Source organism: Passer montanus, unplaced genomic scaffold, assembly GCF_014805655.1.
Source record: "Passer montanus isolate IOZ18808 unplaced genomic scaffold, ASM1480565v1 scaffold11, whole genome shotgun sequence".
Classification (NCBI taxonomy): Eukaryota; Metazoa; Chordata; class Aves; order Passeriformes; family Passeridae; genus Passer; species Passer montanus.
This window is the reverse complement of record NW_024357613.1, coordinates 2,440,485-2,467,146: the sequence shown is the minus strand read 5'-3', so window position 1 is coordinate 2,467,146 and position 26,662 is coordinate 2,440,485. Positions and strand designations below refer to the sequence as shown.

General features: G+C 41.4%; 1 protein-coding gene and 1 long non-coding RNA gene across 7 annotated transcripts; one reads left to right on the top strand and one right to left on the bottom strand.

Annotated features, from left to right (window-relative positions):
- Window positions 1-560: 560 nt before the first annotated feature.
- Window positions 561-3,722, bottom strand: LOC120510725 (translation initiation factor IF-2-like). 3 transcript variants are annotated; one of them, XR_005629570.1, is made up of 3 exons: window positions 3,539-3,583; window positions 2,941-3,411; window positions 561-1,764 (listed from the first exon to the last, which is right to left on the bottom strand). XR_005629570.1 is itself a non-coding variant. In XM_039726853.1 (3 exons), the coding sequence occupies exons 1-2, from the start codon at window positions 3,705-3,707 to the stop codon at window positions 2,987-2,989; spliced, it is 531 nt and encodes a 176-aa protein (XP_039582787.1). In that variant the 5' UTR covers window positions 3,708-3,722; the 3' UTR covers window positions 561-1,764; window positions 2,941-2,986. The 3 variants fall into 3 exon arrangements, 2 of the variants coding, with proteins under 2 accessions (XP_039582787.1, XP_039582795.1); XM_039726853.1 differs by lacking the exon at window positions 3,539-3,583 and adding an exon at window positions 3,602-3,722; XM_039726861.1 differs by having other exon boundaries at window positions 3,543-3,592.
- LOC120510737 lies at window positions 1,693-22,515 on the top strand. Of its 4 annotated transcripts, XR_005629575.1 has the most exons (6): window positions 1,693-1,827; window positions 10,549-10,675; window positions 11,348-11,451; window positions 13,022-13,137; window positions 14,163-14,315; window positions 16,871-22,515. It is a non-coding gene; the product is annotated as an uncharacterized LOC120510737 (long non-coding RNA). The 4 variants fall into 4 exon arrangements; XR_005629573.1 differs by lacking the exon at window positions 14,163-14,315; XR_005629572.1 differs by having other exon boundaries at window positions 13,022-14,315.
- Window positions 22,516-26,662: the final 4,147 nt, after the last annotated feature.

Sequence of the window (26,662 nt, the reverse complement as noted above, 5' to 3'; positions counted from 1 at the left end):
GTTACCTAATAGCTTTCCTAGATTGGTCATGGATTTTTTACTGTGCAATGTATTTTTTTCAGTACTTAGTTATATGCCTGCATTCTCCAACAGACGTTCAAAATATTACTGCATTCTGATCTATTCCACTGTTTTGACACTGAAGTGCATTAAGATACTCACTATGTGTTTACAGAGGCAACTAAACAAAAAAACATGATGTTCTGGAATGAACGGGACTTTATTCTAATGGGGGAAAACCTGTTTGTTCGTAATAACTTAGTTTGTAGCTGAGAGAAAGAGAGCAACACACCTGGAATCACCTCACTGAAAATTCCAGAAATGCAAGGAGCTTCACAAAAAGTCTGCAGTTACCTTGTTTTTTAAATAACCATGCAGAGCTGACAGCTATTAGCAGTAGCAAGGACTTGCATAACGAGGACTTGAAGGAAGGCTTAGTACTATCCATGCTGGAGTGATTTAAAGAGAATGAAGGCACGTATTTCTTTATGATATATTATGTAACAACAGAGAGGGCAATGTGAGGCATTCAAAAAACTACAGGACTCACACTTGATCTAATTCTTGTTATTTATCAGACAAATATTTAATAGTGCTTCCAGCAGAAAGCTTATGAAACACCAAGCATAGGAATGTTATCCGGTATAAATTAGTTTGAAACGTTTTAGGTGACGTATTCTATGTTTTGTACATCTTTATGAAAATGTAATAGGCCCTCTAATTCATCTGCTTCAAACTTCTGCAATACATGCAATCTCAGATAAAAATGTCAAAATCAGTGATAGTTGGACCCTCTGGTTCACATTAGTGTGAAGAGAAAACTGCTGTTGAGCTGACATATTGATAGATTACGAGTTCTGCTGAAGAATAGCTAAAAATGGTGATTCAGTCTCGTCGCTACTATATAAGAAGAATAACAGAAGTGGTGATGATACTCATGATATCATGTCTTTTATCAAAACCCTAAAGGGTATTGGTGCATCGAACACATTCTCTTTCTGAGAGCTTCTAGTTCCAAAAAACATACCTGCGTAAGTAAATGAAACTAAATAGGCCTATTAAAAACCAGGATCACTTTATGCCCTAAATTTATTTAAACATTGATATAAATAGCAGTTTGTAAAAAGACTTTTTTTTCTGGGGGGGGGGTGATCGATCCTCTCTCTGTTGTTTTTTTTTTTTTTTTTTTTACAGTAGAGATGCTGGTCTTGTAATGACGAAATGGAGAGCTAGGAGGATTATGAAACACAAGTAACATGAAGGGCAAATCTGACTGAAAGAGAGGGAGAATATTATTCTGATTATTTAAAACTTCACTGGGTTTCTCTACTAACTTAAATCAATACAGGTCCCCTGAAACCTATATGGTGATACAGATGCGTCCAAGATGCATGTAAGGTAATGTGGATCATCATCTTCTGTTAGGACAGTAAATAAAAACACTTGTATAATCATCTTTTCTGAACAGCTGCCTAATCTTTAGATATGCAGAAGAGAACTTTTAAATGAGGCACCTTAAGTACTTCTGCTATTCTACCCCTGGTCCTGCTGTTATGTGAAACTTGCGTGGTCGTTAATGCTGAAGTGAAGCCAGGTTTAAACACTGACTTCTGCCCCTCAGTGCTTCATACTTCCCTGTGCTGCTGCTGCAAATCACCACAGAAGGCTCAAGATGGAGGGAACGGGGCTTGGGTGGCTTGTGCCTTCCTCCCACAGAGATCACAAAATCCTCCCGGCGCTCACTTCCGATGCATCCAAGGAGTTCTGCAACAACAGAAGGGGAAACAAGGCTTCACAGTCCTCATCTTTCACTGACAGGAATAACAGGTAAGGAGAAGGAGGAAACAGCAACATGGGGGAGGATGGGGGTAACGATTTCATTTTAGAGGCTCCCCTTTTCCAAAGGGAAAGAAACCTTGACAAAAACTTCATCACATCACAGAGATGTAGACAGGTAGGCACCTCAGATTTCTGATAACTCGGAGGGTTTGTTTCAGGGAAGATTAAGCATTAATTTGATTTTTAGTTTTACATTTACCGGGGCCTCTACAGCAAGAATTTGCAGCTTCTCCTGCAATAATTAATGTTTCATGTTGCACAGGAATTTCTGATTACATTAAAAAACCCCCTCCAACAAAACTGTAACTTAAGCTGTGTTCTTAATTTGATGATGGATGGGGAAGAAAAGCAGCAAGGCAGAAAGTTTATCACCCTACACTAAAATGCAGGGAGAGCCAGAAACCGAAATCAAATTAAAAAAAAAATAAAAAGGTCTCAGCCTTGTTCCGTGTTTTTCCTACAATTCTTACACATGCATTTGCCTTTTGAGTGTGCAGGCCGACATCTTTAGGATATTCAGGCAACGCATTAACACACTGTAGATACGGGAAAGGAATAAATCAGAAATATTTGTAGAGTGTGAAGCAGTAAACAGCAACCAAGAAGAAATGTTTTACGTAATGCCATCATGGCTTGGCAGCAAAGTAGATTTATACCATGTTCTTTCAAGCCAGTAAGCCTGGTAACAAGTGAAATGGGTTAATTTTTCTGAGTTTGGAGTGCAATTGATTTATGTTTTTTCCACGGTGCTACGCAGCTCTTAAATGTGCGAGCTCCTGCGGATGGAAGTCTGCTTTTAGGACAGGCCCCGCAGTGACAGGCTGCGGCACGGCAGGGAGAAGCCCAGGTGACTGTGGCGGGGCAGCGGCTGGCGATGCAGGGCGCAGCAGGTACCCCGCCATCCGGCCAGCCCGCCTTACGTAAGGACTTCATTTTCGCTCGCCTACAGCTCGCCGCCGCGCCAGGCACGGGAGAGGAGGCTACTCCATCATCTCCCCGTGCAGCCCCATCCCCTATGACCGCATCCTCGCATGTTTTAATTCTTTAATTATTTTTTCTTTTCCTCCTCTCCAAACAGCACATCTACACAGTGGCGTTTACCTAGTCGCTCGTGCCTCGCAGCCCATCCGGGCGGCCCGGCCCGCGCTCACCGGAGCGACGCCGAAGGGCAAACTCCCGCTCCCGCTCCGGGCTGCGGGCCGGCTCCGGGCGGGCAGCTCTGGCTCCTCGGCGGCGGCTGTGCTCCGCTCTGCGGCCAGCGGCGGGCAGCGTCCATTGCAGCTCGGCGGCTCCGCGTCCGGAGTCCGGGCGCTCCGGCACCCGGCCCCCGCTCCCCTAACACCGCTGGCCGGGCGCGTTTATTTCTCATCCCGTCCTCTTCCCACAAATCCACCGTCTGCGGCCGCCGAGCCCCAGCGGCGGCCCGGCCAGCCCCCGAGTCACCACCGATCGCTCTCCCCTCTCGCTCTCTCTCTCTTTCCCTCTCGTTTCGAGCTCTCCCCGAGGAGGAAACAGCACGGCGGGGCCGCTCGTCCTGCGTTTCACCGCCCGGGAAACGCCGCCGCCGGAGCGCTTAAAACAAAGCGGAGAACAGTCACTTTCCACACTGTTCCCTCCCCGCGCCGAGTAACGCGGCTGGCTAGGGGAGCTCGCCTAGCAGGGCTGAAACCCAAGGGGGGGCGAAGGCAGCAGAACCCACCCACCCAGCCAGCCAGCCCCGAGCCCCCCGGCTGCTCCCCGTTCCCGGCGCATCCCGGCGCACCTGACAGCCCGCCGCGCGCGCTGTATTTCCCTCCCTTAGCGACAGGGGAGGCGCGCGCCGGCCGCGGCCCCGCCATTGGCGGAGCGCAGAGGCGCGGCGCGGCCATTGGCCGCGGCGGCGGCCAATGGGGTGCGCTGTATCCGGGAGGCAGCGGCTGCGGAGCTATTTAAATCCTGGCCGGTGATGTCAGCGCGGGGGGGTGGCGGTGGCTGTCAGGCCGCGTTAGGAGGCGCGCGGCCGCCGCCCCCTCCGCGGGGAGGGGCCCGGGTACCTGCGCGGCCGGCCCCGCCTCACGGGAGCCGCCAGCGCCCCGCTGCCCTCCCCGCTGCCCTCCCCGCTCGCTTGCCGCGGGTTCATCCCGGGGCGCTGGGTGCGCTCTCTGGCTGCGCTAAGCCCTGGCTCGCGGAGAAAGCAGAAGGGCCCTCTCCGCGCTGGAAGCGCTTGTGCCAGCTGTTCGGGGGTGGCACCCTCGCTGTAGTTCATTTGCACCCAGTGCCTCTCGGTGACACTGAGCCCCTCCACTCAGGAGGGACATTGAGGGGCTGGAGCGAGTCCAGAGAAGGGCAGTGAGGCTGGTGAAGGGTCTGGAGCACTCGTCCTGTGAGGAGCAGCTGAGGGAGCTGGGGGTGTTTAGCCTGGAGGAAAGGAGGCTCAGGGCTGACCTTATTGCTCTCTGTGACTCCCTGAAAGGAGGTTTTAGCCAGGTGGGGTTGGCCTCTTCTCCCAGGCAACCAGTGGCAAGACAGAAGGGCACAGCCTCAAGCTGTGCCAGGAGAGGTTCAGGCAGCATGATGAATTTATTCACAGAGATGGTGGTTAGACATTGAAATGGACTGCCAAGGGACATGGTGGAATCACTGCCCCTGGAATTGTGATGGAAACTTAGCCATGATGTGACCAAAATGCAGGCATCTTATTTACACCAAGGTGTGTCACCCATGATGGGAGCACACAGCTGGAAGATTTTCTCAGTTTGCAGATGGATGTGTGCTGTGACCATAGTTTTTTGGCCCATATAACTACAGGCATTTTGGTTGCCAAAAAATGTGTGTTAAGCTACGTGGCTGCAGAAGGACATATGCAGAGGTGACATGTAGAAGTGGTTCCCTAAAAGCAGTTCTGTGGTATGGTTAAGGTGAATGCAGAGGAGGTCACTGAGCTGCATATTGTTGATGCCAAAGAGGATTTATCATGAGGAAATTAGGACCAAAAGCCATGAGGAAGGAGGCTGTCACTGAAAGCATGTTTGTTTCTTTGCTGTGGGAGGGTATGGCAAGAGAAGTAGAGGACAGCAGAAGGCTGATCATGGAGGTGGCTTCTGAGAGGTTAGGGATGGCATATCATAACTTGGGGTCCTCAAGATGAATCTGATTTTTTTTTTTTTAGGACATTCTTCCACTGTGACTCAGATGGAAGAATGCAAGAGCCTCTTTCAGGAATTGACTCCATGTGCCTTTTCAGTCCCATTGGCATTTCCTTGTCTTCTCTATTTGGGAGGCTGCTTGAAATAAAGATTAACTCACTGCACTCAGTGTGTTGTTTATGTACTGTATTTGTCCATTAGTGCCACCATACTCCAGATTTGCTGTGAGTTACCAACAACGTTCAGGAATAACACTTTTTATTATTTTGACTGCACTTTTGCCCCCTGGTTCCCAGCTCTGTTACTTCCAGGGTGACTTGGGGAAGTGTTACCTTCCTCTAAAATATCAAATTAGCAAGAGATGAAAAGCTGGGCAGAGGTGTTCATGGTGGCCCTGTTCCTGACACATGCATCTTGCTCAAATGCTTAGAACTAGTGATGAGATCTGACTTGAGAATAAATTTTTCTCTAATATGGCCAGTTGCATTTGAGGTAAAAAAAAAAAAATGGTAAGGGGGAAGAATCCACCCCACTCAGCAAGACGGAATGTGGTTAATTTTGTAAAAGAAATTTGGGTATTTTGGGGACAAGAACCTTTGGACAGAGCCATCACTCTAGAGTAGTCTAAATGTTAAATTTGTTGGCAGGGGGTAGGAGTGGAAGAGGTTAATATATGTAAGTGGAAGACAAATGGGTATTTGTGGACTTCACAGCTGTGGCAAAAACTTACAGGGTTGGAAAGGAATGTGAAGAGCTCATCTCATCTATCCCATGATTTTACTACCATAAAGCAGGATCCAACCTCCCTATCTCTTTCTTGGTAAATACCCAAATTATGCAAATATCTTTAGGGATGAAACCTGATAACCTCCCCATGCATCTCTTTGAGTGCTCTGCTTTCCTTAGCTTAGGACAGTCTAGTTCTCTTTTTATGACCCTGAGAGAGGGCAGTCTCTGACTCTTCCTCACTTAGTTCCACACATCTGCTTAAGAAAGGTCTGGAGAAAAAGGCCAGTAGTTATGTCAACATTTCCTCGTGGTTTTTGGTTGTTTTTTTTTCCCTAAACAAGCATGGTGAATTAACAAAATTAATGGCAGGTGAAATTTGCAGCCCTGGGGAAAGTAGCACACACTGCAGGGGAAGATGGATGGATGGTGATGAAGTGATGACATCAGCTCTAAAGAAAAAGGTAGAGACAGCTGGGTGCAGCTCCAGTGAAAAAAGGGGGAAAAAAAACACCCCTCCAACCTGCAAATTTTAGCAGGCTTAAGGAGAGGGATGCTGAATGATGAGCAATAAAATGCTATTGTAAATGATACTCACTGGACATTACAGTGTGTAGCAGCAGCTCAATTTCAGAGTTTTGAAGGGTGTGCAAAGATCACTGCTAGAGCTAGGTAAACAGAGACATGGAGAAACCAGGAGGCAAGTGAATAGCTGAAGCTCAGATGAGGCAGAACTCATCTGGAAATCCTTTCCCAGTCTCGACACTGCTTCTTCCTGGCCAATCTTTAGAAATCATTCCTGCTCCACACTAGTGATACAGAGTACTGTCGTTTTTCCTGTTAAGAACACATTTTGCAGAAGGGTCTATAACAGTTTAGGATTCAGCTGAATTCAGGCTACAAGATGGGGTCACTGCAGTCCTCTGGTTTAAAACATCACCGATAAAAATCTTACTTTAAATGTTCTGGTCAGGACTAGTGAAGCTTTTCAATTTTTAAATGTGTTTTGTGTGGAAAATCCCTCTGTTAAATAATTAGCAAGTGCTCTGAGCATTACTGCATATTTTATATTTCATCTGCCTGGAAGAAATGGACAGTTCTGTTGCTATAGATTAACTGCAATCTATTTTGTAATACTCTGGCTGCTGGAAGAGAGAGACTTCTTATTTCTTCTTATTTCTTTTACATCCAATTACTCAAGGAGCGGAGCTGGGCAGGAAAAGGGTTTAGCCATACCTTTTCTTCTATTCCCAGTCCCAGTGGACATTTCAGTTTACAAAAAAAAAATCTGCACAAACTGTAAATGTGAAAACCAGAAACTGAGTGGTTCAGCAGTACAGAGAATTCCAGTGCTGGATCTTATTTTCTTGGCAGGCATTAGCTAGGATGGCTTGTTTATTTTACCTTTTACATAGCCTTATTCCACATTTTAGTGTAACTTTTCCTCAGTCAGAAAAAAAAAATCATTGCTGTTGCATGAATTAGTCTTAGGTACCAATGGGCACTAATTGTGTTTAAAAGGAAGAATTCAGCATGAAAAGCTGCTCAGATTTAACCTTTTCCTCTTAGAAGTGGCATTACAAATGATTCTTTTAATGGAATGAAGGATGAGATCACCTTTTCAGTAATTTTGATGATCAGCTCTGTGTTCCTGAGGCTCTTTGAATGGGAGGCTGTGTCAGAAGTGTGGCCCTGGCTCTGCCGTGGGCATTTCTGTACATCTCGCTGCTGTTAGGCCACACCAGCAGGCCTTGCTGTGACAGAGAGCTAACTGTCACATCTGTTTTCCTAGGAAGTTGTTTCATTCTGTCTTCAAAACAAACTTTGAATTCTGAGATAGTTTTATATCCCTAGAACTGCAATGGGCAGCACCATTCTGAAGGAAAAAAATGCTTCAATTGTTATGTGTGTTGCACCTAACAGCCCTCCTGGCAGTCTGTGGGAGCCTTTAGTCTGCCAGAAGATGCAGGTGTGGGTTCCTCGGCCTGAAGGAATTGCTATGGATTACAGAGCACAGACAAACATTGATTAACCAAACGTGCCTTCAAACACACAGAAGTTCTCTAAGAGTATCAGCTAACTTCCTAGTCTCCTCCTCTGGTACAGCACCAATAGCTCAAGCCTCTAAGCAGACCTGTGCTTAATTTCACAGGCACTGCTTAGCTGGCTGCTCCAGTTTGGTTTGCAAGCTGTGTTATACAGAAGGTGGTCACCTGTGCGCGCTGTCTCTGCACGCACTGGGGCTCAGTCATGAATGTTGCCCACATCAGTTTCCTCCATGGAAACTAACTAACTAACTTGCCTGGTTAGCACTTGCAGCAAGCATCCTGTGAAGCCTTTAGAAAAGTCTCTTCCAGCTTGCTGGAACACACAAACATCCCCTTTCTACACCATCGTGGAGTAGAAAGGGGATGTGTGCAGTGGTACTCAGTGGTCTGTTAAGGACCAGGTCCCTAGTCAGGCCAATGAGGATTGCAGGGAAGAATCAAGGGCTTGGATAAAACTAATTCTCCATTCTGGCAATCAGATGGGGAAATGAGTGTTTCCTTGCAGCCCTGCTGCAGCTTGCGCATTTTCTTCTGTCTCCCAAACACTGCAGAGACTGATGCCAATGAAAATAACAGGCAGAAACATTTTTAACATTTATGCTGCTCATTTGCAATTCAAGTATGGTGAACTCCTGTGTGCTGAAAAGCTGGGAGCAGAATAGAATGGACCGATCTGTTTATGAAGACTGCAGGAGTTATTTAGCAGCTCTGAGATTTAGAGGATTGTTTGAATGTTATTGATCAGCATTTCCAAAATGGTGTTGAACTGGAGCTTTCCTGTTGTGATAAAGCTGAACGACTACAATTTGATGCTTTGATAGTAGGCTGGCTCCACATATCAAAAGGATGGGACACCAAAGAAGGCTGTAAGAATGCGTTCAAAATAGCAAAAAAGGGAATTCCATGTAGTATTTCCTAGGTACAGTGTTCCTAAGGAAGTGAAAACTTTTACTTTATTCTTTCACAAAACTTACCTCTATGTGTACAACAAAGTCTGTTTTTAAGGATTGGCTTGTTTGAGCAAATACTTTTAGATTTAGGATGAAGGATAATGTGATGTGATATCATGTCAGTGGGCAGTATTAATCTCTGCATCATTTTCCATAAAGGGTATAGAACTTCAGAAAAATGTCCTTTTACAATCCCCTATAATGAAGGAGGAAGCTTGTCAGCTGATTTGCCCAGTATGTGGATTATTTTTGTTTTTAAAAGTTAGCTGTCACATTTCACTGTGGTCTTCTCCTCACAATCCTGAAAAACACATTATTCAATCACTAGCATAAAATTTTAAGTCCAGAGATGACTCTTACAGTAAATACCAGTGTGACATTTAATATAAATTCTTGCCTAAAATATCTGCAATAAATCTTAGATCATATAGGTATGCATATGTATGTATTGGTACTAGAGGATGATGTAGTTGGGGGTTGAGCACCATGTTCCAAAAAAGCAAAGCCATACAAACTACTCATCACCTCTTCATCATCTGAGCATATGCAGACACCTACCATTTTTGTGACACTGTTTTAATCCTATGTGGATGTCTTCATGAAGACAGCTGCATTTTTAGCATACATGGAAGATTACTGAGCTCAGCACAGAGCTATTTCCAGTCAAGAATGCAAAACAGCAGAGATGGTTATTGTCCACTTCTTTCCTAATGGACATATATTTAGAGGATAGAGGACTTAGTGAGGAAATCAGACTTTCAGCACCGTCAGACAACAATTCCCACTTATTACATGACAGATTTCACCTTAGTGGCATGAGTGGAATCATGACACATCCTCTTCCATGGTTTTCAGAGTTGATTTATAGTCTCTACCATGCTTGTACAGGACTATTTTCCTTTCTATAATCACTTAAAATGCCATTCTCCTCTAGTTTCTGTGGAATTTGAGGTTTGTAGTAAGGAAAGGGATAATTTTAACACAAGAACTGAAATTGTGTCTGACTCTTGAGTAGATAGAGAAGAATATCTCTAGTGCTATTTCCATAGGTCTTTAATTTCTAAGATAAAAAATATATATCTGTTCTCTGGTACCAACTTCTCTTGCATCCTTTAAATAAGTGTTCTGTTAGGAGTTTTAAAGCACACAGTGCTTTTCAATTCATTCAATTCAGCATGAGGGAGAAGTGTGTATCAAATTTAAGAACCCAAATGGAATCATCAGTCACTCACAAGGCAAGAAAGCATTTACAGCTTCTTGTCCTGGGCAATACAGAACACTGACAAGCTACTGGGTTAACTTGTCCTACCCAACACAGAGCAGAAGCCCCTGGAGTGAATCCAGCATTACTTAACTATGAGCTGTGTCCATGCGTCTGATTGGTGTGTTGTTTTGGTTTTGTTTTTCCACAGGAATCATAATTCATTTGCACAAACAATCCCTCGTCCATAATGAATGCACATACCAGGATTTATAACAGATAAATTAAATGAGATGTGCTCAGGAGACAGCAAAGCATGCAGTAGAAAAAAGGGAAAGAAGTACCCTTTTCATTCTGCCTGATAAGAATGATCACTCAGAGCAGGATATAATTTTAATTTCTAAGTTATCCAAATACCCACATCAAAAAAGGGAAACAAAGAGAAAACAGGTCATTATGGGCACATTGGTATCACAAGTGCTTTGGTATCTTGCTCTTGTGTTGCATTCAATATCTGATTGTACAGCATACAGCACCAAAGCACACAGCATTTATAAAGATGTCATTAAAAAATGTAACAGTCTAGGCTGCAGGAGGCAGAAAGGAAAAACCTGTTTCCACTTAATAATTTGTCTGAATCTTACATGATTTTTTTCCAGGGCAAGAAAAACAACGACTGTTAAACAAGTGGCAAGTGAGCTGCTGCTCAAGAAAGAGGTGCAACTCTACATGGCATCATTAAAAAATGAGAGCGAAGAAGTTGTGATCTGCTGTAGACAGCTGAAGGTGTGTGTTACTCTTCAAATTAATTTAGGTAAATTTAATTTATCAGTAAATCAGCTATGATAAGATGCTGGAGAGGGATAACCAGGTTATAGGTGTGGGTGGGAATAATAAGCACAGCAAAACAAGCTGGTTGGGTGTGTGGGGAAGTGTGTTGCTGGACCATCTTGTGAGATGCTTCAGCTGAAGTATCGTATATAAACTTGTGTCACATGCTGTTGATCAGGCAGAATTCAAATGCTGAAAAGTCTGAGCTGTGGCTGTCTCTGGCTTTGTGTGATTGCCAAAAAAACCCAGTTTGGAACACTTGATAGCATCTTAACCTCTAGTTTCTGCTTGTAATTCTACATGGTGCTGTTTCATGGTGATTTTGAGGTTATTTGAAGGACTCTGGAGAAGGGAGCCTGAATGGCATATGGCACTGGAATGGACCCAGCAACTGCTGGAAGATGCAAGAGGATTCACAGGGGAGGAGAAGTGCAGAGGGCAATGGCGAGAAGCCAAAGTGAACAAGCAGGGAGTGCAGAAAATGAACAGAGAGGTACCATTATCTACCACGATGGTGTAGTTTAAGATGTTACCTAGGGCTGCTTGGACCTGTGGGAAGCTGAAGAGTGCTCTTTGCTTAGCATGGCAGACCTGCTTGTCTAATTATTTTATCTGTGGTATTTCTAGAATACAAGTAATGTGCAAGCTGTACTGCAATGTGGAGATAAGCAATAAAGGCAATTCATCGGCTGGATCTCCAGATGCTGATGCCTGAGGTCCCTCATAATCTGGTATGTGCCCAGCAGGAGAGGAGGAAGTGTAGTAAAGAAGAGTCATAGTGCACTTGGTTCCATGGTTCAAACAGCTACAGCTGTCAAACAGTAGTGCTTCTTGGTTTGGAGTTAGCTTGGGTTAAAACTCTTCAGGCCTGCTTGCCTGGGGCAAACCTCCAGGCTACAATGCTGTTAGGAATTTGCAGCTTAAATCTCTTTGGCAGCAGTTGCCATTTTTCAGCTTTTGTGGCAGTGGGAAATCTCAAGGTATTTGTGAGACACCTGGGAGATACCTGTAGGGATAGGGAGGAAATCTGTGAGAAGCCAGCTGCAGCTTAAATCTCTTTGGCAGCAGTTGCCATTTTTCAGCTTTTGTGGCAGTGGAGCAGGTTCCTGGGAATGGTAAGGGAAATCTAAGAAGGTATTTATGAGACACCTGGGAGATACCTGTAAGGATAGGGAGGAAATCTGTGAGAAGCCAGAAGGATGTCATGGGCCTGTGGTAGACCTGCAATGAAGAGGAGGCTTCACTCAGTTTCTTTCCCTTCTCTCAGTATGTTCTCATCTTTTCCTCCTCAGGGGTGGCTCCTCATGTTCTTGGGAGATTTGAGCTTTTCTCTGAAGCCCACAACTGTCTACTTCCCACCCTACAGCAGTCCTCCTCTATCAAGTCAATTGTACCTTGAAAAAGCCTTCTTCGTGGCTTTGCTGTAGCCTCTAATTATTCTCTGCTGAAAAGAAGGGGATGCTGGTGTGGCTCCTGTTACAGAGCAAAGAGGAGGCAAAAGTTGAGTGGGGATTATTTAGGCCAGAACAGAGGTTCTGTATCCCAAGGCACAGTCTTTGGGATGTGCCAAGGACTCAGCTGCTCCTGCTGGGCTGACCACACTCAAGTAGTACAACTGATGTCAGAGGCTCACAGTTCAATCTTCATTATATTGCTGTGTAGTTGTCAGGGATTAACTTTTCTTGGGTAAAGCATGATCAGGCACATCTTATTAAGAAAACATGACTGGTAGCAGTAGCAGAACTGACCTAATACAAGAACACTTGCCCAGTGACTCAATGTACACACACATCATCAAGCAATACTAGAATGAAGAATGAACCTACAACCAGTAAAAATCATCCAACCTGAATGGTGCTCTCCACCTCATGAAACTCATCTACCTCAACCTGAAGGGCAGGAACAGAGCCCTTCCTTCAGGGACATCTGGGACCAAGCCTATGTAGCTGGAACCAGCACAATTAATGCTGCTCCTCCCATCTATTGACAATCGCTGATCCTGCCAGCAAGCAGAGGGGAAGTAGAGATAGCCACTCTTCTGTAACTTTGGAGTGTCCTTTGCATTATTAATCACTATTTCATAAAGGTAATGAATAGTCACACTCCTTCCCACATATCCAATTATTGCACAATAATTAATGTGCAATTCAGCCCATCCTGACCTAAACCACAAGATGCTGAAGTCTCTTGAGTCAGTTTAAGACTGTCTTATAGGTTTCTAAACCAGGATCAATTAATGGTAGGTGTTTTCTGCATGCTCTCTGCAAACTCCTGACCCAGTTCCTGCCCTTTGCCTTTCAGATCTATTTTCAATGCAGTGGTCAGGCAGTGGTGGCTATTGGATATATCAGGACCATAGCTCAGTGGAAAGAGCCCCGATGGACACACTCGCCTCTTTTGCCTCTACACCTTTGTGTGTAAGTAGAGGTTACGTTTGTATGGATTTACATCTACTTTAAATGTGCAACATCTACTTGCTTAACTGAATGTGCATTGGTGGAATAAAACATTTTCCTCTTCATTCCAGGCCTGTTTTCTAGGAAAACTAAAATCTTGTTGATGTATCTACCTCATGGATAATGTCCACTGTCTCTCAGCATAAATAAACCACAGCTGTATGTGTTTCCTGCTAGTTAAACTGACTTAAATGACTAATCATCTTTCATTCATGTATTGCCTTTGGTCTTCTCAGGGTCCTCATAACCATGCAGAGTGTAAAACTGGATGATTTTCCCACTAAGTTATCCTTAAAAGAGTTCAGTCTTCTTGAACAATAGAAAGTTACCTGGACTTTATTAATGAAAGATGAATTTCAGTGTTTGGAGAAGCTCTTTGTTCTTTTTCCTGGTTTTCAAGGAAGCTGGTTCCTATCATTGCTCAGAATGCGTCCACAGTGGCTTGTCTATTTGAGTTTCAACTCATGCTTCAAATTCCTTTCTTCCTCACTAGTCCTGAAGTCTGAATAGTCCTTTACAAACAGGTAATGTAGGACATTTTAAATATTATCCTTCTAGTCACTCTCCAAAGCCATCTGTCATGATAGGCCTATCGTGGCTGGAATTTAGTTGCAGACATTCCAGGATTTACACTCATCAAATGTCTTAGGTTGCAAATGCAAGATGTTGCCAGGGGTGGGTATTCTATTGCCATCTGTCAGAACCGGGTGGGGCAGTTTTCTTTTTCTCCTCCACAACCCATCCTCCATCCAGGGAGATATCTTCTGTTAGTGGGCCATTGAGTGTCACTGCATGACTGATAAAGTTACATCATCCCACTGTGACATGCTCCACCCAGGGGGAGGAGCCAAGCATTCCTACCTGGATATAATCAGAGATTTGGAATACCTTTTGGAATTTCCTTTGGAAATCCAAAGGATTTCCTCTGGGAATCCTTTTCCACTGGCTTCCCAGAAGGAGCAGCCTTTTTACTATTGCATTCCCAGAGGAAGACCAGGTCCATCTACACCAGCACTGGACCTTCAGAGGAAAACTGCACCCTTCTACAGAATCACTGCTTTAACAGAACCACATCTGTCACTCCAGGAGGACTGCAGCCACTCTTTAAACAGCCTGCTACCAACACCCTGACCAACAAGGTGTCAAGTCACATTCTGTCAGTGTTGTTTTGTATTTCTGCATTTTTATTTTTATTTTTCCTAATACAGAACTATTATTCCTACTCCCATATCTTTGCCTGAGAGTCCCTTAATTTCAAAATTATAATAATTCAGAGGCAGAGGATTTACATTTTCTATTTCAAGAGAGGCTCCTGCCTTCTTTGGCAGACACTTGTCTTTTCAAACCAAGACATCATAGTAGCTACTTCATAGATACCATCTCTTTCTACCTCTGCATCTACCTCTCCTTTTCCTAATAATTAAATTGCAAAATCTTTGTAACTGAGAACGTTGTCATGTTGCTCTCCGTTTAGAGAGATGTCTATTATAATTGGCTTATCATTCATGACTGGAATTCTTAGGAAGCAGTGAAATAAAAATTTTTTAAAACAATTTAAATTATGTATTCATTCAAAAATACCATGTGTTTTAAGGGACTATTTTAGGATATTTGAGTGGAATATTCCTGAAAATACAAAATGTCAATGATTCAGGCTTCTATCCATAAAATGATACCTCTATCACTCCAATTGCCATGAAGTGCTTCTTTTTACCTTGTTTGTAAAGCCAATTATTAAACACTTTTAGTGTTTATCTGAACTCTCACCACAAGACCATAAACTGGATCAACCTTCACTGTGGGAATGCAGTGATATTAGGACAGAGCAGTTTCAAAAGCTCAGCAACTGTGTATTCTTTTAGATACTTAAAGTAATAGATTTTCTAAGCTGTATAATCTCACCAGATTCTTAAAGGACACCATCTGTCTGTACCATCACAAAAGTCCAAGTATGCCCTCCCCCTCCCAAAAAATGCAAGATGTTTTTTAATCATAACTGTTGAATGTATTTTCACAATTCAAGAAATTTAACAATGTTTTTGAAGATGAAAGAGCACCAACAAAACTGAGAAAGCAGACTGTGGGACGTTCCTCCCTAGACCTGATGGGAATGTGGAATTTGAACAATGTTTGTCCTTTGTTCCCCCAACTCAGGAACACCATTCTTCCTGTACTATGGACAAAAATCATGATACAGATCTCTCGATGTACTGTGGGAATAACAGGGCAGGAAACAAAAGTTAAATATTTGCAAGTGACCGAGTCCTACTCTGTTTGTACCCATGATAGCAAAGGATCCATTCTCTGGTCAGAGAGACTTCCTATACTCCGGCTTCCTATACTCTCGGACACCATCCCTTCATCTCCTTTCTCAGCAGAACCATTAAATTGTGTGCTGGCATGGGTTTCTGTGGAAATCCCTCATGCACATAAATGAGTAGAACGATGATGACAGCAAAGTGCCTCAAGCTGAAGTATCAGGATGCAGTTTCACAATTCGCCTACACTGCTCTCAGTCCATTTTGCCATGTCCTTCCCCTGTGCCCCACACCTGCCAGCAGCAAAAGTGGTCCTACAATTACACAGACTGATCACCCACCCTATTTGGCAAAGCCAGCTGATTTTGGAGAGGAGAGAATCTGTTTTCTGCTTAGGCAGGTCTCTTGGCCCCTACACAGCCCTGTGAGAGTCAGCACCAACACACAACAAGGGGGCAGGGGCAGGGCACAAGGGCAGGACATAATGTTACCCGTATCTTTGCAGATGATTTAAGTTGGTAAAATCTCCCACTAGAAAAGGCATTAGAACAGACTGATAAAAATGAATTTAGAAATTGCCAGGACTTGACAGTATCTAGTCTTGAGTTTCAGCATGGTTAAAATATGAAACTGCTCTATTGCTTTTTGTGGTGTACCACTTGAATTGGGTGCAGGAATTGAAGGTGAAGGGTTTGAGATATTTTTGGTAAGCATAAGCCAGTATGTCTGATTTCTGCACCAAGAAAATAAACTAAAATTGTAACCAAAACTAGAACTAGTGTATACAGCAGGTGGATAGAATATGAAAAGTCAATGTGGCTTTATCACAGGGAAGTTGTACTTCAAAAATCTATCAGAGTCTTTTATGCTGAGTGTATGAAAGTAAACAAGGAGTTGAGAGGGGATCCAGGCTTTCAAAATACTGTTGACCAGGTCCCTCAGTAAAAGCTCATAAAAAAATAACTTTGATGAAGCAAGAAACAAAATCTGTTGGTTAGTAACTGCTTAAAAGCTGTGCAGCAATGGATAAGAATACAAGTGTTTTCACAATAAATATTTGTTACAATTTCACTGTTATTAGCTTTTCATTACCCAGTGAAAAGGTAAAGAATACTATATAATGGTAAGGTTTACTGATGATACTAAGTTCTTTAGTATCTTTTCTAAAATCAAAAGCCAGCTATAAGGGGATGCAGGAGGACACCATGAATGAGAAAAAAGCTAACAAAATTAGGTAAACATAAGCAAATCTTAACTTTTCAATACAGACTAATGGTTTCTAAAATCACTAACATTCAAGAAAGAAGCCATAAAATAATTTTGACCAGTTTGATTAAAATAGTCACAGTTCAAAGGTAAACCACAAGGAAAGAAACAGATTGAGCAGGAAAACATTGTTAAAGCACTCTACTTTTCTCGATCTCATATTTTTCTAGGTTACAAGGAAGATCAAGAGGAATGATCAAAGGTGTGGAACATTTCCATCTGAGGAGACAGCAAATGAAAAGTAAACAGACCAAGATGTTTCTATTTGAAGAAAGGGTAATTGAGGGGATACTATGAAGGAAATCTATGAAATGGTGACTGGTATTAGGGCAGATAGAGAGCAACCACATATAACTTCTCACAATAAGAGAATTGAATGGGAGTCTATAAAATTGTCATTTGGCAGGTTCAAAACACAAGGAAGCAATTTTTTTCCATAAAATAGAAATGAATGTAGAATAAACTTGTTGTTATGGTAATAAAAATGAGAATGGGTTAAAAAAGGAATCAGAGCCATCTTGGAGAGAAATCTATTGAAAACTATTATGCAGTGGTCTAGAAAGAAATCTCCAGCTTGGAATTATTGGGAGTTACAGGATATACCCTGGAAAGAATTGATTTGTATGTCTAATGAGCTTTTCATAAGCACCCACAATTGGCCACTGTGGGGAAGAGGGAGCTGAACTACAAAGACCTCTGGTCTGTCCAAGTACAGACATTTTAACCTCTACTTTCCAAACACAGTAAATTACTTTAATGAGGCTTCTAATATCAGCCACATAATGTGAGGTCAGCAAGATAGGCAATATTTTAGATATTACATCTAAATCCATAGATATTACATCCATATTGCCTTGATTAACAGCTATGAAATATCCAAAGGGCATTATTCAGCATCATTCAAGTGGAACTGGTCTTATGCCATGGATGCAACAGACCTCTATATGAGACCGGAGCACTTTCTCCTGGTAAACACCATGCCATATGTTTTTATCAGGCACTAATTTGGGGGAGAATTAATCTTTATAAAGTTATTACATTAGAGTGTCCTAGTTATGTCAAAGTATAGAGCTGGGGGCTTCTTCATTTGTACAAATGTTGCTAAACATTTAATTTCAGATTTTCAGTCTGGTGGATAATAAAAAATGACTACCACCAAACTTGGAGCATTAAATTGAGGCTGTGTTTTTGGCAGCTCATCGTAGACGGATTAATATTACTGAAATAGCTTTGTTTCTCAGCAATACCTCCTTAAAAACAGCTTCCTCTGAACACATATTTCTATTTTATTGAGAAAAGGAAATACAGTATTAGAAATCAATGTTTTTAAAGGGTAATTTAAAGAAATCTATCTTGGCAGATGCTGAAATATTTTCAATTTAAAACAAATAGTATTTCTGTCATCCAGTTGGATTTTTTAAATTAGACCATTACTCCTTGATAAGTTAATTACAAAACAGAAAGAGACTCAACCAATCTAAAAAAGCATATTGATGAAAGCATAGAGCACATGTCTAAAAGCTACTTGTACTGATTTATGGGTGAAATTTTACTTTTTATATAAAAAAACCTTGTCTCCAACGTCTTAAATCATAGAGAAAAATGCTCAATTTTTCACCTTATCAAAACTAATGTTTTACATTGGTACACTGATGGACTATTGTTTTCCGGTGCTACCATCCATTATAAAAAGTGACAGCATCATAATTGAAATTATTTAAAATATGTTGCATTTAGATAATTCTTTACTTTGCTATAAATATGACTACACAAGAAATGCTGCTACTGGAAATTGCTAGGATGAGCTACCAAAATGGAATCATTGCTCAGCAGACCATATTCCTCTGGGGATAGGAAATGAAAAATATCAGAACTTCCTCTGAAATGCAGAAAGGTTAAAGGAATGGAAGGAACAATTTTTGTTGTGTCTGAGATGCAGACAAGGGAAGCACAGCGTACGTTGCAACCATGGGTTGAAATGTCTTGAGGTCTATCAGCTGAATCCCAGTCTCACCAAAATCCCTGACAAGTCTTTCAGCTGAGTGAAGTCACAATTTCACTCCAAAGATTTTGGTGTAAAAGGAAGTAAAACTCACCCCAAAAAAATTGCACTGGGTGATTAGTTTCGTAATCTCTGTCCATGGATGTCCCTGTAACTGTGATGCATGGCAACATTTTGTGCTTTTTACAGTAAGACCTTGCCAGGGTGCCCAGTGGGAATCCTTCTGGATTAAGTGCTGGGGTCTGAGCCAAAGTCGTGGCAGGTATCAGTCTAAGTTTAACAAAATGAATAGTGGCAAGCCAGAACCCAAACTAAATGCCATCTATGAGTAATTTACCCATATAGAAACTGTCCCACAGAGCCAACAGATGTTGCTGTCCTGAAGTAAACAGGCAGATTTAGCATTTTCAGATACTGTAAAATTTTACAGAATTTCACACAACTGGCCAGCTGGTGAAAAAGAACCTGGCCAACTGCAGAAAAATAGCAGAAATAACAAATCTGGGTTATGGGAGATGTTGTGTCCATGAAACTGTACAGTATCTGAAAAGGCTAAATTTGCTTGTCCACTTTAGGGCAGCAACACCTTGGTGTAAGAAAATATTTCTCATATTATAAATGCATTAAACAGGACTGGCCCTAGAATTGAACCTGGATGAACACTGCTGGTGACTGGTCACCAGCCAGTTTGAAGCACACCCTTTAATAATGATCCTTAGACTGTTCAAGACCAGGTGAAATCATAAGAAATTTTAACAGAAAAGTGTTCGCAGATGATTTCTATACTTCAAATACAGGAAAGAAAAAAAAAAAAGAAAAAAGAAAGTATGGGACACAATAAAACCACTAATTTTCAGTATATTGTCCACTGGTAATTTTAAAAACCCAGAACTTTTGAAAAAACAGGCAATTTCTTTAATTACAGGAGAAGTCTCCTTTATACAAGGCTTTCCATATTACTGCTCACATCAGTACTATCTCAGAGATAACAGCAACCCATAAATTACAATATTGTATTGTATTGCTTACCTTCTTAAATGTGGAGCAAAATTTAGGCAGACACTATGTATTGGTTGTATAGCTTCATCCCCTCCTGATGAACACCAATACAAGTACCACTGTAAAGTTTGTAAGTTTATGCTGTTACATGAGACAAAGTAATGATCTTCACTTCTTCTATTTAAAGAGAAAACCTGTCTTGTGATGGTTTTTTTACCTTTACCTTACAAAGTGATATAGTCTAAGGACCCTGAAGGACAGGCATGTCAGCTCTGCAGTGTTGATTTGGGATTGTTCCAGGTTAGACGACTTTTTAAATACCCCTAATTTACCACTATGGAACAGTTTGCATTTTGATATAAATTAAATCCCTGTCTGTAAGTGTGGACTTCTAATTTCCACATAGGAAAAATGGAAGTCAGAAGTTCTATATGAAAAGTAAACATAAGCAGCATTGAAAATTGGAAATTTGGGTCATTATTCAATGGTTCACATTAACATGTATTAGGGAAGTTACCGTGGACATGGTAGCAGCACTGTGAGTCCAGGTTCCAGGTCTGTCACTTGCTGGTGGCCTTTCAGCAGGAGTTTCTTGCATTGCTTCATGGTGGAGCAATGTGAAAGGTCAAGTGGGGAGTGTCACTGAATTTCTGTGTTAGGGATGTGCCTGGGCTAGGAGAATGTGGCTGAGTCCATTATCAGGGATTTGACTCCTTTATTTATCATAGTTATTAACGTACCAGCTCAAAAGGTCAAGTGACTCACATGAGAATCTCACTTTTCATTTGAAGAAAAATGTGTCCCTAGCCTTGTGGTTATGGAGAAAAGATAAAAATGTAAATGTGCAAAGGCTTAAGAAGCAGAACGATACTTAAAAAATCATCAAAAGACACACTACACATGAAGAGTTTTTGATCTGATGTTATGATCTGGGGGATGAAATCATGACTTTTGAGTCAGGGATATGAAAGATTAGGACGGACAATAGAAAAAGGAGTAGAGCAATCTCCCAAAATACGAATTATTTAAAGAGCTATTCCCACATGTTTAAAACTTGAGGTAATAATTTACTGTCTGCTGCTGTAGACTGTGATCCTTCTGGCTGTTATCTCACTTCAGTCAGTTGGAATTTTACTGACCAATAACTTGACATTTGTTGTTGCAAAGTAGATCCACAAAAGCCACATCTGTCCATGCAGCCCAGAATTGCTCTTCCACAAGGGCCTCAAGACCTGCTTCAGGGCTGGTGCCTCTCACCAGTCAATTATTATACACTTATTTTTATTTTTAAAATGAACCCAGATTTTACAGGAAATACAGGAGAGCTGCATGATACAGTTTGCTGTGCAACAACTATCAATGGTCAGGCCTGAAGTAACATTTTGGTCAGAGTTTGTTCTGAATAGTGAAATGCTGGAACAAAAGGTGAGGTAGTTTAGTGAGCTTTCAACTACTATAAAGAAGATCTAGTAGATAGAAGAGAGGCTGAAGAACTCAGCTGAGTCTGAGAACTCTTTGGGTAGAATTTTCACATTTGCCCCAACTCCAGCTTTTTGCAAGTGCTGAGTCTCTTGGCACATCTCTAACTAGTCTGTTGCTGTAAGCATTCCTGTTCCATCTCTGAGTATCCTGTCAAGAGCTTCCCACAGGCTTGGTGATGGAAGTGTGGGGTGCAACTCATGGTATCTTGCACTGTGAAGTGTTTTCCTATTAGTACTTGATATTGCTGGCCAAGTATGATGAGAGAACTTCTCTATCAACTCGAGGACTCCAAAATTCCATTTTGATCAGCCAGTGGTTAGATTTTGAAGGGAAGGGCACAGCTGTTTCAAAAATGAAGTTTAGTGGTTCTTCATAAATGCCTTCCATTTCACATCCTTTGATGTCAGGAAACCTCAATATCTCAGAAGTTTCCAAAAGTTGTTTTCTAAAAAATCACAAAATTAGAAAATATTCTTTTAGTGACCATACATCCATACTTTTCACTTTGAACCACTTCGCTGTGGTTCAGCTTAATTTTTTTGTTCATCTATCACTTGCAGACTGATAACACCCTGGTGTCCAGTCATGGCCAGCTGGGTCTTAATAATGTGAGATAATGTATAAACACATTTAGCAAAATGTTATTCTATCCCAGAGACAATTGTTGTTGAAAATAATCCTAAAGATGACTGCAAACCTGAGAAAGGAAGAGGATTATTGGTCAATACACTACCATAAAACACAACAGACTCTTTAGCTTGGCAGAAAGTTATCTTTTGTCACATATTTGCAGCCTTAGGGTTGCAGCTGTACAACAAGAGATCCTTATATGCTTCTTACATTTATTAATATTAGGTTGTTCTACTTGCATCACAGCTGGAGAATGTTAGAAAGTATTTGGGAGCCTACTGAACAAAACTCCTTCTGCTTTTCCCTTGCATGGGCTTGATCCAGGAGCAGTAAGTGGAGAGCTGAAAGGTAGAAAAGAACCCTCTAAAAAAGCTGTGTGATAAAAGAAGACAGATAAGAGAAATACTGGAGCTTTTAACCCCCTCCCACTTAGCAATGCTGTTTCTTGCACCTTCAGTTTCATCAGACTATCTATCCTACCAAATATGCCTCCCTTTCAACTTTGCCCCAGCTTTGGACTGGAGGTAGCAGCAGCTGCAAGACCCCATAGGCTGTGATTATCTGTCTCCTGTTGATTATATTTAAACATATGCTAAACTGTAAAGGTCATTTTTCTAGCATGACTCTGGAGTACACTTAATGATAGTCTTGTTACCAATTGACCTCCTGTACCTGACAGAGATTAAACATCTTGGGCAAATTTTTATTGCTTAAATCTGTGCCAAATCCTTTTAATATGTGAAGGACTTGATCACTTTTAAACTGGTGATGTAGTACAAACAAGATTCAGTTGTTTGATGCCAAGATGCCTGCTTGATTTTTGCAGTAAAGGAACAGAAATTCATAACCACTATGGGAAGAGCAAAAGAAAACATATCTGTGCAGATCTTTGTTGATAGCCTAATCTGATTCCTCAGTACATCCTGCCTGGACAAGGTTGAGTGATGCTGCAGCAGCCAGCAGAACTACAGCCATGCTACCTCACGTGATGAAAACACATTATCTGTGTCCATGGCTTACCATCAGAAGCATAACCTAGCTTTCAAAATAAGGGATATACTTTTTAAAGTATTCATATTGAGGAAATTAAAGCAAATAAGATCATGTTGTAGTGTTGGTTTTATCAACTTTTACTTACTCTGCTTCCAGCATATTTAGACTTAAACATACCTGAAAAATCTCACTAAATCTACAGTCGGGCTATTTCTTTTATGCTCCATTGGCTATTAACATTTCACAGCATGTCACAACTGGCCATTCTGATTCTATTGAGCCTTGCTGAATGGGAATTTTTGTATTATTTAAGAGCAATTCATGGCACTGCCTATATTCTATATCACTTCCTCAGAAACAGGGATGATGACAGGTGATGTCTCAAAAGCTAAGTAATCTTCCACTACATACCCTCTGTCTACAGTGAGTTCTCTAGATGTTGTACATGAGGTTCACCAGGAAAATTCATCATGGCATGTTACCTACTTTATTTATCCATTCCACTTGATACACCTACTAAAAATAGCTGTTCTTAGACGAGAGAGCCTTGCCCTCTCACATGTGTCAGTCTGCAGGATCTAATTCTGTAGCTAATTTTACAAAACTGAAGAGTCATAAGATGAATGGGCTAAATGGGAAACTGTATCCTCCAGAGATATGTTGATGATTTAAAAATTTCTTAGGATACATGTCAATTAAAAAGAAAAAGGAAGAGGAAGGATTCTATACACCTTTTCATGCTTATTTCCTCTTCTTCACTGTTGTTTCCCTTTTATTGCATCTGTCCTCAGATAAGCTTTTTGTTCACTAAATCAATTTTGCCATTTTGCATATATTTTCTTTTATCTTCTTTATTTTGGAATCTTGGTTGTGGTTTAATCTGGCAGGCAGCTAAACATTGGACAGCCACTCACTCACTCACTCACTCACTCACTCAGTCAATTTTCCCCAACTCAGTAGGATGGTGGAGGAAGTTGCATAAGAAAAATACAATTCATGGGCTGAGATACAGACAGTTTCATAGGACAGAAAAAGAAAAGTAAAATTAAAAAATAGACTATGCAAAACAAATGCTGCACAATGCAATTGCTCTCTACTCACTGACTGATGCCCAGCCAGTTCCTGAGTAGCAGCCCCTGGCCACCTCTCCCCCAAGTTTATGTACTGAGCATGACACTATGTGGTGTAGAGTGTTCCCTTTGCCAGTTCAGGTCACCTTGTGCAGTTGTGTCTCCTCCCATCCTCCTGTGCCCTCCAGCCTGCTTGCTGGTAAGGGTGGTGTGAGAAGCAGAAAAGGCCTTCCCTGATTTCGTGTAGCAACAACCAAAACATTCCCGTGTTATCAATATCATTCTCATCCTAAATCCAAGCCACTGCACTGTGATGGTTACTAGGAAGAAAATCAACTCTATCCCAGCTGAAACCAGGACAATGTTCTAGGTTACACTACTACTGTATGAGAAAATATTTCTACTTATTTCCAGGCATTCTCTGTATTTTTGTTATTAATGACAATGAGATTGGAACCAAGTTCAGCATCAACCCATAGCTGATTAGTGGTCTTAGTATTTCTGATAAAAATGAGCAGATAACAATGACATTTTGAAGGAGAGGGTAATGATTATAAAATTTTGCTCATGTTTTGAGCTTTTGTTGATACTTTAAGTAGAAAAGGTAGATGGCTGAATTTAACAGTCTCTCACCACTAGAATGGTGTTCTTTACACCATGACTGAAAACTGCACTGACAGGAGACCACAGAAAAGCTTGCAAAACCTAAGCTTTAGGTGTAACATTGGCTTAACATTTAAGCCTGGGTTAACATTGACAATAAGTGTCCTCTGCACTGAAACAGAAAGAATGGGACAAATTGTGACTTGCTGGGCATAGGAACAAGGACAGAAGGAAAAATTAAGTCTTTCACCCAGTCTTTCCTTTCTGTGCTCAGAGGCAGGTTGTAGAATACAAGAAATTATGAAAAACAGTGGTGGAAAAATATTGAGCAGCCTTTCTTCAAAGGTGGTGCTGAGCAGGTCAGCAAGGTTGCAAACTGAGGTGGGTTTAGAACAAATATGAAAAGAGTAAATCTGCCACAGTCACAAGGTCATGCAAATACCACTCAAGTATCCATGAATATTTGAACTGCAACTGCTGCCAGAAATTAAAGTGGTTTTTCTTTCAGTGTAATTCTACAGGTAAAAATATATTTTTGTACATAGGATCAATTCCCACGGGAAAGTGTGTGTTCCAAAATAACATAGAATGCCCTTTTTCATTAGTTTATTTATCATGGAATAGAAGTGTCCACACAGGCAGCTTTACATTCATAATTATATTGTAAGATTTTTAGTGGTTCATTTTTTCAGTGAGTCAAGTCTTAAAACTATTACTTGATGGAAAACCCCCCAACCTTTGAGGAAGAACAGGAACAATATTGATATTGCTGTGTTCTGGAGATGGTACCCTTGCATGCAAAATCCATTGCCCTCTTTGGGCAAATCTGGACCATCACACACAGCAGTGTCAGCAATGGAGCACTGTGATTAGCAGTTTAGGAGAGAAATGTGATGCCATCAGAAAGGAACCCAAAGAAGCAAAAAGATGGTAGGCAGAAAATTATATATCAGCAGTAGTATTTCTAAAAATAATGGTTTCCAAACTTTTCCACAAGGCATTAACAGCTCTTTAAGGGATAATCTTTATTGCTTTGTAATGTACAAAGCAATAAACAGCTGCTGAGATTGATTAATAGCCAAAGCAAAGTTGAGGCATGTAATCAATCTAAAAAGCCATTTATTGTGAGTATACTACAAAGCAATAGAGATTATTGCTGTTGCACAACAAACCATAACAGGAAACACACAAACACATACACACACATACAAACAAACAGTTGTTTTCTTTTCAAGGCTTGGAGTGCTATGCTGCCTGTTCCCTGAGTTTTTCTCTCTGACAAAGGCAGGCAGCTGGCCTTGCAGCAAGCAATCTACGGGGAAAGGTAATGCCCTAGGAACTTCAGTGTTATCTACAGGAGAAATAATATTTACTCTTTCAGTTTTGTAGCTAAAAATACAAAATTTCACAGGTATTAATCTCATCCTTGGTAGCAGTACTGATGTTTATATGACCAAGAAAAACAAAAATTTAGCTTACCAGTCAAAAAATCATCTAATTCATGCAAATGCAGTGCTCATTTAGAAATTAAGACTATTCACTTTTGTGGGGTATTTTTATGAATGGCTACTAAATCACTTCAGATTTTTTCAGAGTAACACTGAATAAAACAACTAGCTTTCAACTCCAGCTGTTTCCAGCAACTACCCCACCTCATTCTTTTAATGCAACTTTAATACAAGTCTTAATATAGTTTGGTTTTGACTTCTCCAGTCTTCCTGGGAGGCTGTTTCAGAATCTTATCTCTCTACTAGCTTTAAACCTTTTTAAAAATTTGCATTCTGATTTTTCCAGGTCATATAATGCTCATTTGTTCCTGAGCATAAAGTATAAATTGCTTTTTATCTTCTTTAAAGAGACAATATGAACAGAGTCTCTCACCCTTCCCTTTGGCAGAATAAACAAGCTGTGCCACTGTAGCTTTATGGCATGATAGGCTTGTCCCTGGATCAGTCTCACCATCCTCCTGAACACTCATCCCAGTCTCAGTCTCTCTCCTGAAGCTGGGTGCTTTGGATGGCACTGAGCTACAGAGGAGCTCCCAACACTGCCTCCTCCTGACACATTCACCACATCTACTGGAAATATCTCACCCAGCAGACCCAAGGATCAAATTTGCTTTTTCCACATCCCCTTAACATTTGAAGCCAGTGGTTAACTTGCACTTCCAGGCATAACTCACA

Bases quoted from the DNA above. Each gene is read 5' to 3' on its own strand.
- LOC120510725 (XM_039726853.1), bottom strand. From the start codon at position 3,707: ATGGCCGCGCCGCGCCTCTGCGCTCCGCCAATGGCGGGGCCGCGGCCG. The intron at 3,412-3,601 runs GTGCGCCGGGAT...CTTTGTTTTAAG, and splicing joins CGCGCGCGGCGGGCTGTCAG to CGCTCCGGCGGCGGCGTTTC.